Consider the following 15318-nt stretch of genomic DNA (forward strand, 5'->3'; position numbering starts at 1 on the left):
AGATACAAAACTGTGAAACTGAAGCAATTCCAGATCTAAAAAAAAAAATTAAGGTCGACATTATACTTCAACTATTCAATTGAGTTTAATGATAAGTATATTGACACAAGTCACTGCATGCCAGTGGTAGTACAGGAATTTGGCCAGTGTGGTGTGCAAAGGACTTGTATCTCCAATATTAATTTGGTTGCACTGTGCTACTCTAGGAACAGCATCAAGCAGGAAGCCTGACCAGAGAATTTCACCTGTCAAAGAAAAGCAAGTTATTCCAGGGGAGACAGACTTCCTGGGGAACTAAAGGTAAAAGCTTGCTTGAGTTTGAATTTTCAGTAAAGAAGTCCTAATTATTTTTTTTTTTTAAATGATGGCATGATTTGGCATAAAGCTGAAAACTCAGCAGAAAAAACAAAGACTATTTTTAATGGAAAAGGAGAAAAAAATTAATGCTATACATGCTTTCTACACATAAAAGCATAGTTATAAGCCACCAAATGAGTTAACTGCTTCATACTTCCTATGCATTTTTTTATTTATGCCTTAATACAAATATTATTCATCTACACATTAGCTTAATCTATATTGAGACAAGCATAAGACTCTTCCACAAAGTTTGCCTAATAGAAAAAGGGAAATCCAAATATTATTAAAAAAACCTGAAATATGTTTGTTTAGATGCTGCAGAGACCAACATTACGAAAAAGCACCATAAAAGACTTACCGATATTGCCAGCCAGTGACGAGATTGGTATATTTCATTAAGTAGCCATAAATATTTTCCATGTGATCACTATTGAAAAAACAGAGAGATAGAGAGAAAAGCAATCAGGCAATACCAAACAAATTTTCAATCTTCTCAGCTTTTGATGATCATTATCTATTCTCAGAAAATTAATTTTCATCTTCATTTTTAGAATGTCATTACCATTTTAATAAAGCTACCAACACATAACAGATTTTCCAGCCTCGTTTCTAAAATAATTTCATAAGACAGTTTAACCAGACTTGCTGAACTCCAAATAATTTCAAAGCATAATTAGTTTCACCAATACTTGAGTTTTATTCAGCAGGCACTTCTGGACACATTTGTACTAGTTTCAGGTAATTAAAGACTTAGTACCCATGCTTCTTCTGTTTCCTGCTCCCTCTTCTAAGGAAGCTTTGTATTTTTGGACTCCTGAACAAAATTAAATTTCACTAGCTTATTAACAGAATCTTGATCATGGTCACCAACCAAAAACAGTCCCTAGGTACTCCTACAGCAGTGTGGTTTTATTTATCCTTAATGCCCAGAACCCTTCCCAACTACACAAACAGTCATGCTCTTGAACAGATGTTCTACAGGACACAACAAGTGGGCACAGGTCACATCAAGATACTCTAAAATGTAAAACAAGAGCCAAAACATCTCCTCCAGCCTGGCAAGAAAATCAGGTAGTTTCTCTTTCAAAGCCTCAACTTCCAACATCCACCAAAAAAGAGAACCCATCGAGGGCGTTCAGCACGGAGGTTTAATATCACTACAGGCAAAATACATTACCACTTCTGAAAATCAATTGTCTTAAGTAAGGCTTACAAGTCTTACGGCTACGAACTTATCACCTTAAAACCACAGTTTAAAGACCTACTTTATACTGTACATTCCCATAATTCTAGAAATGCCACCTCAATGCCCTTGCCTCTTACAATAGGGCATAATCCTACACTGAAGAACACACTCGAGATAGACATTTCAGGTCTGGCGTAAGAAAGAAGTTCCTATTATTCCAATGAAGAATTGAAACAATGACCCAAATATCAGACACTATTTGCTTTTTAAAAGAAACTTGTATTTAAGCCATCTTATTTAGATTTTCAATTGAAATTTCTATAGCTTGTACTATTTTGAAGATTGAATGAAAATTATTCAGAGTCCATTGGAGCAGCAGCCTGTCTTGGTCATTAAGAGGTCAAAGTAGCCCCATATCAGCAAAAGAGGAAAGGTGGGGAAAAATAGGACTACTAGAGCCAAGGTATCATTTCCATTAGTGGGTTTTGGTTGCAAACATAGTTGGACTAAGTATTGGGGTAAATTTCAAATAATAGCTGAAGCTGCTGTCTACACCTCATTTATAGACAGTGCCAGTATCACCAGACTAATTAGATACCTGACAATTCGATAAATACAACATGTTACACTAAGTTTCATCCTAAAGGAAGCTATTCAGGATGACACTAATGAAGATAACTTCAGAGTAAATCACTGCCATATGAATCGATGCTGTATCACTGTCATTCAGTAATACTATTCAAAGAAGAGATGCAAGAATGTACATTTTTGAAGAAAAAACAAGTTGCTGATTTTTAATGTTACATTTAGAAACAAAAATATGTGTTCTAGCTATTACTGCAGCAATCAGTATTGCAGTAATATCCTGCAATGGAGAGCAGCCAGCAGGACTATCTAGGAATTTAATTTCTAATAACTCATTAAGCGGTACTACAGATAAAAATAAAACTAAGGAGAACAGAGGGTATTCAGGCTATCATGTATTTTAAATGTACAAAAATGCTAAAGGAGACATAACCAAACTCATCCTCTGCAGACGCCTCTCATTTGTTATTATTGGCATAGAAGGGAAGTACAGTTTAGACTTGCTTGCTGTCTTAATTTAGCTGAAAATGATGAGATTGCATAGTCATAAAAATGTATGAGCTTGGGTTTTAATTGTGTCAAAATTGTCCCTAGTCACAGCTAATTGTTTTTCAGTTTTAGTGAATGCAAGCTTCACCCTTGCTTTTCAGTTAGACATCATACAGAGAGCCCTGCAAACTTGGTCTAGAGCTGTTGCACTCTCCCATTAACTAACATGCCTCAATCACAGGTATGTTTAACAGAACCCAAGAAAAAAAAATCAGGAAAGTAACTTCACACTGCAATGAATACAGCAGGACTGTATGCATGGCCTATGAAAGTCCATTCATCTGACAAGGGTAAATTAAACAGTCTTTGATTAAAATCATTTGACAACTTTTTTTTTTTTTGAGTGTGACAGATGAGATAGCTGATTTTATCAGTCTTTAGAAAAAGGAAAAAATCACCATAGAAGGGAATGCAGCCCTTTCAGTTATGTACTTCCACATTGAATGAGCACTTGTTACATTTTGCCTTCATCCACATGTTCCTCTCCACTTGGATTTTCACTTTGACTAGACCCAAATTTCTCTAAACGCCTCTTCTTCAATAATTCCTATCTCTAGCCTCGGCAGTCCCAAAAGTTGATGGTTTAACTGAAAAACTTTGAAAACAGCCCCCCTGAGAAGTCTGAGAAAGTGACTGAGGGCAAGCCAGCCAGTCACTTTCAGCACAGTGGACACTGCCAATCTAGAAGGAACATGTTGCAGCAAATGAACGTGAGCGCAAGTGCATGATGTTAAATACACTGACCAGCTGCGTTTCAGAATCCCTAACTTTGCATGCAGGGGGTCCCCAAACCCCAAATCTCATTAAAAAAGAGCTGTAATTCAATGTACAAGGTAAAGTTCAGAAGTACATTTAGCAGGTTTTTCCCATTCATAAGCAAAAAGACCTCACCTGCCTGCACAAGATCATAGAAACGTACTAAGCACCAATGGCCAACCCTCAGTATAGAAGAGCCCAACAAGAAGCAGCAGCGGCTGGTGCAGATCCCAAGACACATGACAGTCAGCTGCGGAGAGGGCAGATTCCTTACAGACTAACCTCTGCAGCAGAGGACGAATATAACACGCCGACTGCCAGGGATGAGAGACCGAGCTGTGGCTTGCTTTTTGAGAGACCGGAGAATGTTAGAAGAGGCAAAGTCCAAAGAGATGGAGCATGAACAGAGGTCCCTGCTAAATGAGCCACCTCTTGGACAATATTGATTAAATTATTTTCCTTCTTAATTGTGTTCATGCATCTGCAATTGAACTGCACAAACCCAAAAGACTATATTTAGTTTTCACCCTGCCAAAGGCTGGGCAAACTTTTAGTACCCATGCAAGTAACGGATTAGCCTGCCTTAAGGGTATGAAAAACTTGGTTGATATTTAAAACATTTGCCCTGACAGTGTAAGGACCTAGAGGCAAACAAATAAGCAAATAAAAGAGTAAAAGCACAGACCTTACAGGTACTAATCATACTCTCCCAGCACAAATTACCACACCACATGGGCCAGGGAATTTTCAACATTTGAACTAAGGCTTATTTTTAAATAAGTAACAATTTTATACACTAAAAAGAGAGATTTAAATCCAGTCTGCAAATTGCAATTCACAAAAGGTAGCTCCTATAACTGCACACAAACCCGTTACAGAACTACCTTTAATTTCCTAATCTTCTTCTGGGTAAGCACTAGTACTTTCCTATGAACACAGAAAATCATTCTCAGTATTATTTATGAACAACAAGGCCATGGAATTACAACTAGAGCATTTCTTCAATGATTTTGAGATCAGTGCCTCCACAGCAAGAGTCAAACTAAAATATTTGTTGTTGCTAAAGCAGTGTTGTAAGGCAGTTAACATTGTAAAAAAAAAAAAAAAAAAAACACACCACCAAACACAAAACCCCAGTAATATTTCACTAGTATGTAATTAACAGCAAAGCTCTTCCAAGTGCTACAGAAAGCTTTTAAGATGGTAGACTTTGAGAACAAGAAGTTGAAGTTCAGGCACTGGCTCTGCTCACAGATAACCACACTTCGTAAAATATGAGTAAGATCTTCCTTAAAGCCCTTACCAGCATTGTTTCTAATGAAACAACAGTAAAACCTGTTTCAAAGTCACATGTGTACTTCAGAAGCCTCCACAATTCCCCACATTGGGTTTTTTAACTTCTAGAAAACAGATTTCAGAAGTGACTTTGACACAAAACACTGAGCAACTCATCTCAACATTGACAGTGAGGCCTGGCCGCACCAGGATCCTTCCCAACTCTAAGAATACCTTTGCATTCACGCTGCTGTCTACTGCATGTGCATGTACCTATGGGTACATGTATCTTTTCATAGCCAAGATGCTGTTGTTGCTATTCAAAATTCTCACAGCAGTCTCAGATTGTCAAAGGAACAGGAACAGCTCAGCAACGATGAGTCAACAACCCCTAAAGTCCGCATTTCTGTAGAAATTCACGTGTCCTTCTCTCAAAGAATGACAAAAAAATAAATATTTAAGTGTTGCAACAGACCTGTCACAGCCTTAAAGATGTAAAAAATTTTCATTTTAACTTTTGCTGGACTACTTTACATGTGGATACTGTGCAAATCACAATCCAGGAAAAAATTATGCAGGAACTCATGGTACAACATCTGAACTCCAGCCCAGCACATTTACCACCCCCAAAAAATCTGGGTTTTTTCCAAAGGCTGAACACCACTGAACTTGGCTGCCCATTTATCACACTTTTTTTAGTTTATAAATATTGTGAGAGGGACTGAAACTGTCCCTGTAACCAAAAGACTGAAGTCTATGAAAAATTACAAATCAGTTCATATTCTTTCCAGAAAACTATCCCTCCCCAGCTTCAAAGATGTTTACCACAAGCCAGATTTCTACATATCTAAGTGCTACTAAAATACAATTGGAATAAAACATTCACAAAGGATTACTGTTAGTTTATTTATCCTTTTCTAGTTTTATTTGTCCTTCTCTAGTATGCCTCTTAAGTTGCAGCAGCTGTCAGTGCCTTGCAGGGTGGTCTCCAGTGGTAGGGGAAGGAATAAGATAGTGATAGTCAGGCCAAATTCCCCCTATATCCTGTTTACGTGCTGCACTTGTGTCTTGAACGCAGATGCTGAGGAACAGCAGTCCCAGAATGACATCTTTCAGGAGCTTCAGCCAAGACACCCGAGCTCACACCTGACAAGCACTGGGCCAACGTTTTCTCCAAGAAGAAACAGTGACGCAGAAGGCCTCCCCACCCTTTTTTCATACCCCTCATGGTGCAGCTCTCCCCGAAAGCCCCACACAAGCAAATCACCGCTAGCAGTGGCACAAAATTGCACCCATCCGGAAAGCAATTACAGAAAACTTCCAAGACTGCCCTTCTGACAATTTTAATTTTGCTGGGACCCAGACAGCACCGTGTGGGATACTGTGAGCAGCCAGGTCTCTGAAGACCCAACAGCTGTTTGAAGAGCAAATGCAGCAGCCAAAGGCTTCCCCACGGACTTGCGTAAGGCCTGGCTTCAAGCAGCAGCTGCATATGTGTAGATTTGCTTCCAGCAGGAAGGATGACCACCAGCCTGGAGCCCATGCAAGTCTCAGGGAAGGCTCCTGAAGGGGGATCCAGCCTCTATACCTGCCACCACTGCCGTTAGGACAGTGCCTTCAGGCCCTGGCCAAGAGAAGAGGCTCGTTTCTACCGAGGTCACAGCAAGATGCAAAAACCTGGTGAAAGAGATTGGCTTCAGATTAAAAGCTAGCAAAGCATAAAGAAAAGGAAAGAAAGAAATCAGGATCATAACAGTGCAAACCAATGAGTGGTTTTGACTACATGGTTTGAAAAAAGCAGTAACCGTTTTCACCGAACTTGTTCATCTCTATGTGCCCACAGGCTCACTGTTGGCAACAGCTTGCTTTTTCCTCACTGACCACTGCAAAGTGCTTATCTACAGCGCACTGATTGCTCTTTTTGTTACATGGAGGGGAAGGGCAGGCGAGAAGAGCATCCTGGTTTTGGCTGGGATAGAGTTCATTTTCTTCTTAGTAGCTGGTACAGTGTGCTTTGGATTTAGTGTGAGGATAATGTAGATAACACACTGATGTTTTGGTTGTTGCTAAGTAGCACTTATCCTAAGTTAAGGATTTTTCAGTTTCCCATGCTCTGCCAGCAAGCAGGTATACAAGAAGCTGGGAGGGAGCATAGCCAGGACAGCTGACCTGAACTAGCCAAAGGGATATTCCATACCATAGAATGTCATGCTCAGTATATAAACTGGGAGGAGTTGGCTGGGAGGGGCAGATCACTGCTTGGGCATCAGTCAGCAGGTGGTGAGCAACTGCATTGTTCATCACTTGTATTTTCTCAGGTTTTATTTCTCTTTTTTTTGTTATATTCCTTTTCATTACTATTATAATATTTTATTAATTATTATTATATTTTCTTTTACTTCAGTTATTAAACTGTTCTTATCTCAATCCATGAGTTTTACTTCTTTTTTTTGATTCTCCTCCCCATCCCACTGGAAGAAGGGAGGAGTGAGCGAGCAGCTGCATGGTGCTTAGTTACTGGCTGGGGTTAAACTACGACAAACAGAAAGGAAAAAAAACCCCTATGTCAGAAACAGAAACTTTGGGCATATCTTCTGCAACTGCAAAGAGCACTTGCTCCCAAGAAACCACCATCACGTTCCAGTCCCATGGCTTGCTGGTGCAAGAGCAGTTTCCCCAGTACACCCAACAAGGTAACACAGAAGCCTCTATGTTGCTTACAGAGCATCTACATCAATAAATTAGTTCTGCCTTTCCAAACGGATTTTGGGAGAAAATAAAAACTAACCTTGCTGTGCAATTCACCAGCAGTGCCCTACAGTCAACTGTAAAGTGGCAGCAAAGCTCCTGCTCTTCAGCTCATGTATTTGACTATTCAGTTATAAGTTTAGAAACCAACAACAAGCGCAAGGAAAAAAGGTCCAACAATATAACAAGAACATTGACAGTAGACCCTGGGGATGCTTCAGAATACCTACCACTTGCCCGCAAGCGTGCTAGCAACACACACATCCTCTTTAGATATAAAAACTTCTCTTAACATGTACTCCTGTAAACCCTTGAGAGCACAGACATGCATTGGAAGAGAAGTGCAGGCTTGCCACGAAAGAAGGGTGCGGCAGAGCCAAAATGAGCTGTCAGCTGTCCATGAGCCCGGTACGATGCAGCGCAGGCTTCCCATCTGGGGGTGAAGGGCTCTGCCACTGCCCAGCTCCCCGCTACCAAGACAGAAGTTGCATTTGCACCTGAATTTTCTATCAATACTAGCTCTCAAGGGGCATGATAAATCCAGCTTACAGGTTTTTTTAAAACCATCTTAATTAAACTTGCATTTGATTCTCCTCTTTTGTGCATTAATGCCACAGGTGAGTTATACACAAATGAAACTATTGTAATGCTTTTGCAGGGTAGCAACAGAAAAAAAGGAAAGCAGTAATACTTAATAAGTAGCAAAACACTGCTCTCACTGGACTACTATAAAGCTAATTATTTATCATTTAAAGACCTCTTTAGCTCTCAAAATACATCTGCCTGGAAAAAACCTGCAGTGAGTTTCAGCTAAGCAATTTCTCTTGCACTTACATGAACACCCCAAGTCAGCAAGAACTCCACTCACGTACAATTTGTTTGTGGATTTGCATCAGGGTAACACAACTGAAGCTGGACCCAAGAGTCAGTAGCTAACCCTGCAGATTTTTCTGCAATGATAACTACTACTCAAGCTATCGCTGGAAAAAATAACTGTAGATTTAGCCAACAACATTTTAGAGCTGGAGCATTCAAAAAACAGGCACCTCAAAAGGTCTGAACTTTCCACTTGATACCTCTGGAGAACAATTGTTGCCTGCAGCTTTGCTACCGTTTATGTTACCAGTTTACATTAGCACACCATAATGGCCAGTGGTTTGAAGTCTAACTAGCAAACAGGTAGAAGTGGTGCACTTCAGGGGTCAATGCCGCTAAATGCCTGAGAGCTGGCCGATGGACCAGCACACACACACTCTGCAACCTCTCAGATGAGACCAAACCTAGGAGAGCACTCAGGATGCAGTAGGGTGGGTTGTCTTTCTGGAGCATCCCGACTGCCCAGAGGAACAGGCTGAACAAAACCACCTGAACTTTGACAAAAGCAATGCAAAGCCTTGTGCCTGGGATGGACTAACCCACGGATCAGTGCAAGCTAGGTACGTCATGCCAGACAAGAAAAGGCTGAGGGACCTGGGTCTGTTCAGCCTCCTTCAGAAGGAGAAGGCTTCTCACCGCTGTCTCTCCTATATATGGAGAAGATGGAGACAGACTCTTTTTAGAGATGCAGAGAAGGGCAAGCAGCAATGGTCTCGAGTTGCAGCAAAAAAAATTCCTTGTTTGACACAAGGAAAAATTCTTCACAATGAGGCGGGGTAAGCCCTGGGCCAGAGAGGCTGTGGCATCTCCATCTTTGGAGACACCCAAAACTCAACCAGCAGCCCTGAACAACCTCTTCTAACCTTGAAGCTGGCCCTGCTTTGAGCAGGAAGCTAGACTACAGATTTGTCAGAGGTCCCTCCCAACGAAAATTATTCTATAATTCTTGGATATAGAGAAATTAAACAAAAATATTCCTACATTAAACTTGAGGCATACAGTACTCAGAAAGTTTAAACTCTAATTAAGAAAGCACATGTGTTAACTTAACCACCTATGATTATGACAATACATAAAAAGAGCAGGACTACTTTCCTGTTCAGTGCTTTAAGTGGACAGTGATTCCCAGACAAGGAATTATTCAAAACTACCCCTTTTCATTGTGCAATGAGCATCAGGTATTATTCATTTGGCACTCGTGCTAATAAATAGTTTCCTTATGGTTTTCTTCTCTTGTGCTTGTCATTGACGCTTATGAAGGAGTCATGTACCGAACAATAAAAGGAGGATGACATTATCGTCCCATTTTACATATGGGGAACTGAGGCACAATAAATTTTCAGCCTCTCTAACTTTGAGATAGTTGTGACCCAATTTTTATTTTATTTTATTCATACATTCAAATCACAGCTTCTGCTGATTTCAGCTCCAGCTGTGACCCTGCGAAAGTTTTGCAAAATCAGAGCCAACTGTTACAAACTAGGCCTCCGAGAAAAAGAGGAACACACAGTTAGTGATTACAGTGTAAAACCAGTTTAAACAATATGACTATTACCACAGAGGAAGTCAGAGCCAGGGTCAGAAACCAGCTCCTTAATATAGCATCCTGCAGTTCTGCCCAGCAGATCTCATGCTTTGTGTTACATCTCCACTGCAATGAATGAAACCAACTTCCCAACACAAACTGGGCCCTTCGGGAAACTGATCTGTCAATGCCTAAACATTAATCAAGATTTCAAAAATCTCCAGCCTCATCGAAAACTCAGGAATTTACACCTGGAAGGAAAAACAAAAAAATGCATACACATAGCAAAAAGCCTTCCCCCTGACACTGACATTCCTGCTCCAAAGCAGGTTCTCAAATATAAGATTGTCAGCTTAACACACACAAAGAAACAGCACTTCTCCTATCCCACTTCAGCCTGCCCTCCCCTCCCATTTCAGCATTGGACACATGGTACAGAAAATCTGAAATGGTACCAGCTTTGCAAGCACCCTAAAAAGAAAGTTGTCCGGCAGCATTACCAGCTGTCCTGGTTTCAGCTGGGATAGAGTTAACTGTCTTCCTAGTAGCTGGTACAGTGCTATGTTTTGAGTTCAGAGCGAAGAATGTTGATAACACTGATGTTTTCAGTTGTTGCTCAGTAGTGTTTAGACTAATGTCAAGGATTTTTCAGCTTCTCATGCCCAGCCAGTGAGAAAGCTGGAGGGGCACAAGAAGTTGGCACAGGACACAGCCAGGGCAGCTGACCCAAACTGGCCAACGGTGTATTCCATACCATGGGACGTCCCATCCAGTACAGAAACGGGGAAGTGGGGGGCAGGGATTCGCCGCTCGGGGACTGGCTGGGTGTCGGTCGGCGGGTGGTGAGCAATTGCACTGCGTATCATTTGTACATTCCAATCCTTTCATTATTGCTGTTGTCATTTTATTAGTGTTATCATTATCATTATTAGTTTCTTCTTTTCTGTTCTATTAAACCGTTCTTATCTCAACCCATGGGTTTTGCTTCTTTTCCCAATTTTCTCCCCCATCCCACTGGGTGGGGGGGGAGTGAGTGAGCGGCTGCGTGGTGTTTAGTTGCTGGCTGGGGTTAAACCACGACACCAGCACACAGTGATCCCCTATGAGAATAATTCATCGGCACTGGCAGGTGATCAGAGTGCATGTCAAGACAACGTCCTTAAGTAAACAGGGGTCCTTGCACACATGCCTTAATTTTCATGGTACGGTAAGTACAGCACAAGAACCTACATAGGATAACCTAACAGAAGCAGCTGGCACTTTCTGCTTCTGCATTAAGCAACATGATTAGGTCAACCACATGCAGTTTGTTTTTCATCTTCTCTCCCGGGAGAGAACATGTGTGGCAGAGCAGGATGTTTATGTTGTAGGCAAGTTTAATTAACTTGCTGCTACATAATTACATTAGAAAAGGTGAAGTTGAAAAATACCCTTTGCACTTAGTGAAGAATAGACATTTATAATAGCCACTAACTCCTGCAGAAACCTATTCCATGGAACGCACAAATTACTTGATATTTAGAAGCTATTCAAAAGTTTGTGCTTCTTCAGTTTAGCTTAATCTGAATTCTGTATGAATATCCCAGTATTAACACAAGTATCCTGCAATGCCAGAACCAAGTACCAAATTTGTCACCCCTGCCCCAGAGAGTTTTACAGCCTGCCTGTTCAACACGGGGATGCTTCAAGAAGCAGGAGAGGGACAGTGCTCTTGATAGCCGCTCACCGAGGAGCCACAGGGCTGGAGAAGGGAACCCAGACCTTGCTGACCTGGTTCAGGAATTGGGTTCAGGCTCCCCACTAGAACATCAGTCATCACGAAGCTCCTGTTTAAATTACCCAAACCTGTTTTCCCAACTCTATCCACTTATTACTCCCCACACAGATATTTACTTCTCTTAATTTACAGTGCATCTGAGCTTCCATCTGCTCCAACCTCATTCTTCCAGGTCGCAAATACATGTGTGAACATGAATGGCTCACCTGCCTTTGGAGAAGTGCTTGGGGCTTCAGCAACTGGTAAAATTAGCTTGATAAAAGATGATCTTAACATTTTAATAACACAGAATGGATCCTGAGGTGGATATAATCAGCTGACCATTTTAAATATGGGCTTCTTGTCTCTTCTAATGTGCAAATTATGTGAAGTGCAGCATTTCTAAATTAGTGTTATGAATATGGTATCTCATTAAGCAAAGACTCAAATGAGGATAAAGAAATTCAGGCACCAGATTTTACAGACATTTTCCTCCAGCATATCAAACAAACATCACACCCATCCTAATCTGATTTTTAGTAATAAAAAGGAATACAAACACACAAAATTGCAAAATGAATTCTGAATTTCACAGCAACAACTTGAGAAACTCTTCTTTCCAGCATCCAGTTCATCACACCTCAAAAGGCCAGCAATAAGTCAGAAAGTGAGCAGCTAGGGCTTTCTGAAGGCCATGCAGTGGTAAGGTATCTTCACAGATCACCAGAAAGAGAAGCAAGGAAGATCAGGGCTCACTTTGACACAAGCTCGACATCAGAGCTGCCAACCAACCCGAAAGCTGCCAGCCGAAGCGTAAGGCAGGGGCAGCAGAAACCCCATCTCCATTGGTGGCCTACACCTCGATGTCACAATGCCGGCAGGTTCTCACAACAGCAGAAAACCAAGGAAGCGGGGTGGGCTGTAAGAGCAGGGGAAAGTCGAAGCAGGAGCAAGTTGAAGCAGGAGCAGCCCTTGCCAGACCTCCTAGGTAACACCACAAACTTACAGCCTCTCTCTCCCTCTGCAGCTGTGCACAACAAGGAAGGGGTTTACAGTTATCGATTACAGCGAATATACAAAAATTCCACATAGGATCCCAAAGAATTTTGTTTTAAGCAGTGCAGAAAGAAAACCCAGAACAAGGGAGACGGGTAGTAAGAAGGAAGTACTAGGAGTACCAGCATTAGAGAGAACTGTCCTAGGATGACACTAACATTTACATGAAGGTTTAGGAGGTTTCTTTTCTTCCACTAATCAAGTGATAGGGACTTTAACTTAAATTCTGGCCTGCTTTCAGGAGTCCAGAGTTAATTAGGTCAGCTAACACACTCTATTCCAGCCTAAGCAAGAATTCAATGCTTACATTAGTACTATGATGAGAAATGTTAAGTTCAGAGGCAAGAATGGAGGACTAGCAAGGGAAAGGTTTGCAAGAGGAAGCATTGCTGAACACTGTGCTGCCATTACTTCCTGTACCTGTTTCTACTAAGCTGGCCTTTAAAGGCCAAACAGATGAAATTTTTCCTCCCAAGATCAAACATCCTTGGAATGTGACTAGGAATGCATAGAAACTAGAAAAACTCTATATGTTTTCTTGCAACTAAGACCGACATCAACACCACCCTCAATAAGAAGGATTCTTATCAACATCCACTCAAGAAGATTGTATCAGTTTCAAGACACTTCCCTATATTACTACTAATTAGATCCTTTTTGCAAGATAGCATGAATAAAAATCATAAACACTTCCACGGCCCAGCTCAGTCTCACACATTTTGCTTCCACGTTTGAAGTGCAAAGGATTGTCAGTCACCCTCCATGTTAACTGGGATCAAATCAGAAAGAAGCATTTGCTTTAGAACACATTTCCTATGGGATCACTTTTTGAAGAAGAGTTCATGATCATCTCAAAGTGCAGAATTAAAATATATTCATGTGTTTCAGCTACCAGTTCTTCTGTTATCACATGCTGACCTGCTCAAACACAAGACACTGAATTAAGGTCAATAATGTTTACTCCCTTTTTTCAGTATTTATGAAGAATGCTTACACAGTGTCAACTGCAAAATAAACAAAGCCCTTAGAAGATGACTGGTGGCCATTTCACTTGCTTTAAATTTGTTGTCCTTTTGCATTTGATACCAAAAAAATTACAATGTTACTCTTTTTGCCAAAACCCTCTCTCTGCTATTTGTTTGCATTTCTGTTTGCTTACTCTCAGCATCTCTTACTCCAGCCCAAAGCCCCATGGAGTAATTCTGCAAAAGAATCTGCCTTAGGTTGATAACCTAATGACAAGCAGAAGCCACCCAGCGTGAGGAACCCTCTTACCTGCCATTGTCACCTCTAGCACAAAAAAAAAAAAAAAAAAAAAAAAAATCAATCTAGCAAGTTGACTCCTCTTCTCAGAAGCTACTTTCATCCAAATGTTTTTCTATACTAATTCACGACTGTAAATAACCCTGCAGCACTTAAGTAAACTTTCAGGAACAGCTAACTAAAGTTAACTTGCTTCCTTAAAAAGAGAGCAGAAGACATGAAGACATATAATCTGTAGCATTTTATAAATATATATGGCTAAACCCATAGCGAGCAGATACTAAAACCATTTCAGAAATAAGGAACAAAGGCAGTTATCTACAAAAATACATGCAGAACTGAAAAGCAAATAGGTTTTGAAATATAACTTGTAAGCTTAAAAATCAGCAATCACTTGGGAAATTCATGAACATTTTACACGTATTTCTACCAGCAAGGGAAGAAATGCTGGGAATCCTTTTAATAGCAGCTGAATTGATTTATGTATTTGAGAGCAGAACCACTAAGAAAAATGTAAGACGACATATTAGCATGTCTCCAACTGGGAAAGACAATCTTGTTTCTCTAGTCAACCACAGTGCTTTGAACTTTTAATTTTGTAGATAAATGAGAACTAGTTACTGCAAGCCATTTCTCTCAAAATTATCTGAAAGCCCCTCAAGCCGGGCTGAAATGATTTGTTTTACCTCTCTGGCACATACTCTGACCAGCTCTCTATTTAGCTCATAGACACAAATTCTGCTTTCTGGTTGTGAAATTTTTGTGTTACTTGAATAACTATGATTCACATGTCACAGAAGTACCTGCCAAAGCTGTCTCCTTTCTCTCACTGCTTTGAAGCTACTCTGTTCGTTTAACCTAGAGCAATGCAAAACCCAAATGAAGATGGTCAAGACTAAAAGCAGAATTGTTGAATGCAAATAATTCTTTATATTCCTAGCTTGATTACTGCTGAAAATAAAGAAGCTGTTTAGAAAACATTATAATCTTAAATTACTTTATCAAGTAATCTTTTAATACTTCGAAGTTATTCAGAAGTCTCACCTCATGGTAACTGTTTCTCTAAATGAAAATAGGAATAAAGAGTTCAGCATGCAGCATGGCCTCTCAGGCTCTCTTTATCTACTTAATTGCAAGTTAACATTCACACTATTCTTGACCCCAGTCAGGAAAATGCAGCAGAGAGTTGGTTGCTCTCAGACGCACTCTGACCCTGATCATATATTCACACGTAAACAAGATCATTTCCTGTCAGATGCTTAGAAGAGCAGTTGCTCAAGAACTCTTAACTTCTATTAAGTACAAAAAAAGTATCTTCCTGCCCCCTGAAGAAACTGAGCCCTTACAAATTTCAAAGGAAGCACTGCTGTACTGTCTGCCTAA

At 40.5% G+C, this 15318-nt stretch overlaps 1 protein-coding gene across 1 annotated transcript in view; it reads right to left on the reverse strand.

Annotated features, from left to right (window-relative positions):
- The window catches only part of OSBPL11 (oxysterol binding protein like 11), a 45521-nt gene that overhangs the window by 27088 nt on the left and 3115 nt on the right, over positions 1–15318 (reverse strand). The window contains exon 2 of the mRNA XM_052791359.1: positions 719–787. Coding sequence (XP_052647319.1) covers positions 719–787 — 69 coding nt within the window. The remainder of the gene's footprint in view (positions 1–718; positions 788–15318) is intronic.

This window comes from Harpia harpyja, chromosome 7, assembly GCF_026419915.1.
Source record: "Harpia harpyja isolate bHarHar1 chromosome 7, bHarHar1 primary haplotype, whole genome shotgun sequence".
Classification (NCBI taxonomy): Eukaryota; Metazoa; Chordata; class Aves; order Accipitriformes; family Accipitridae; genus Harpia; species Harpia harpyja.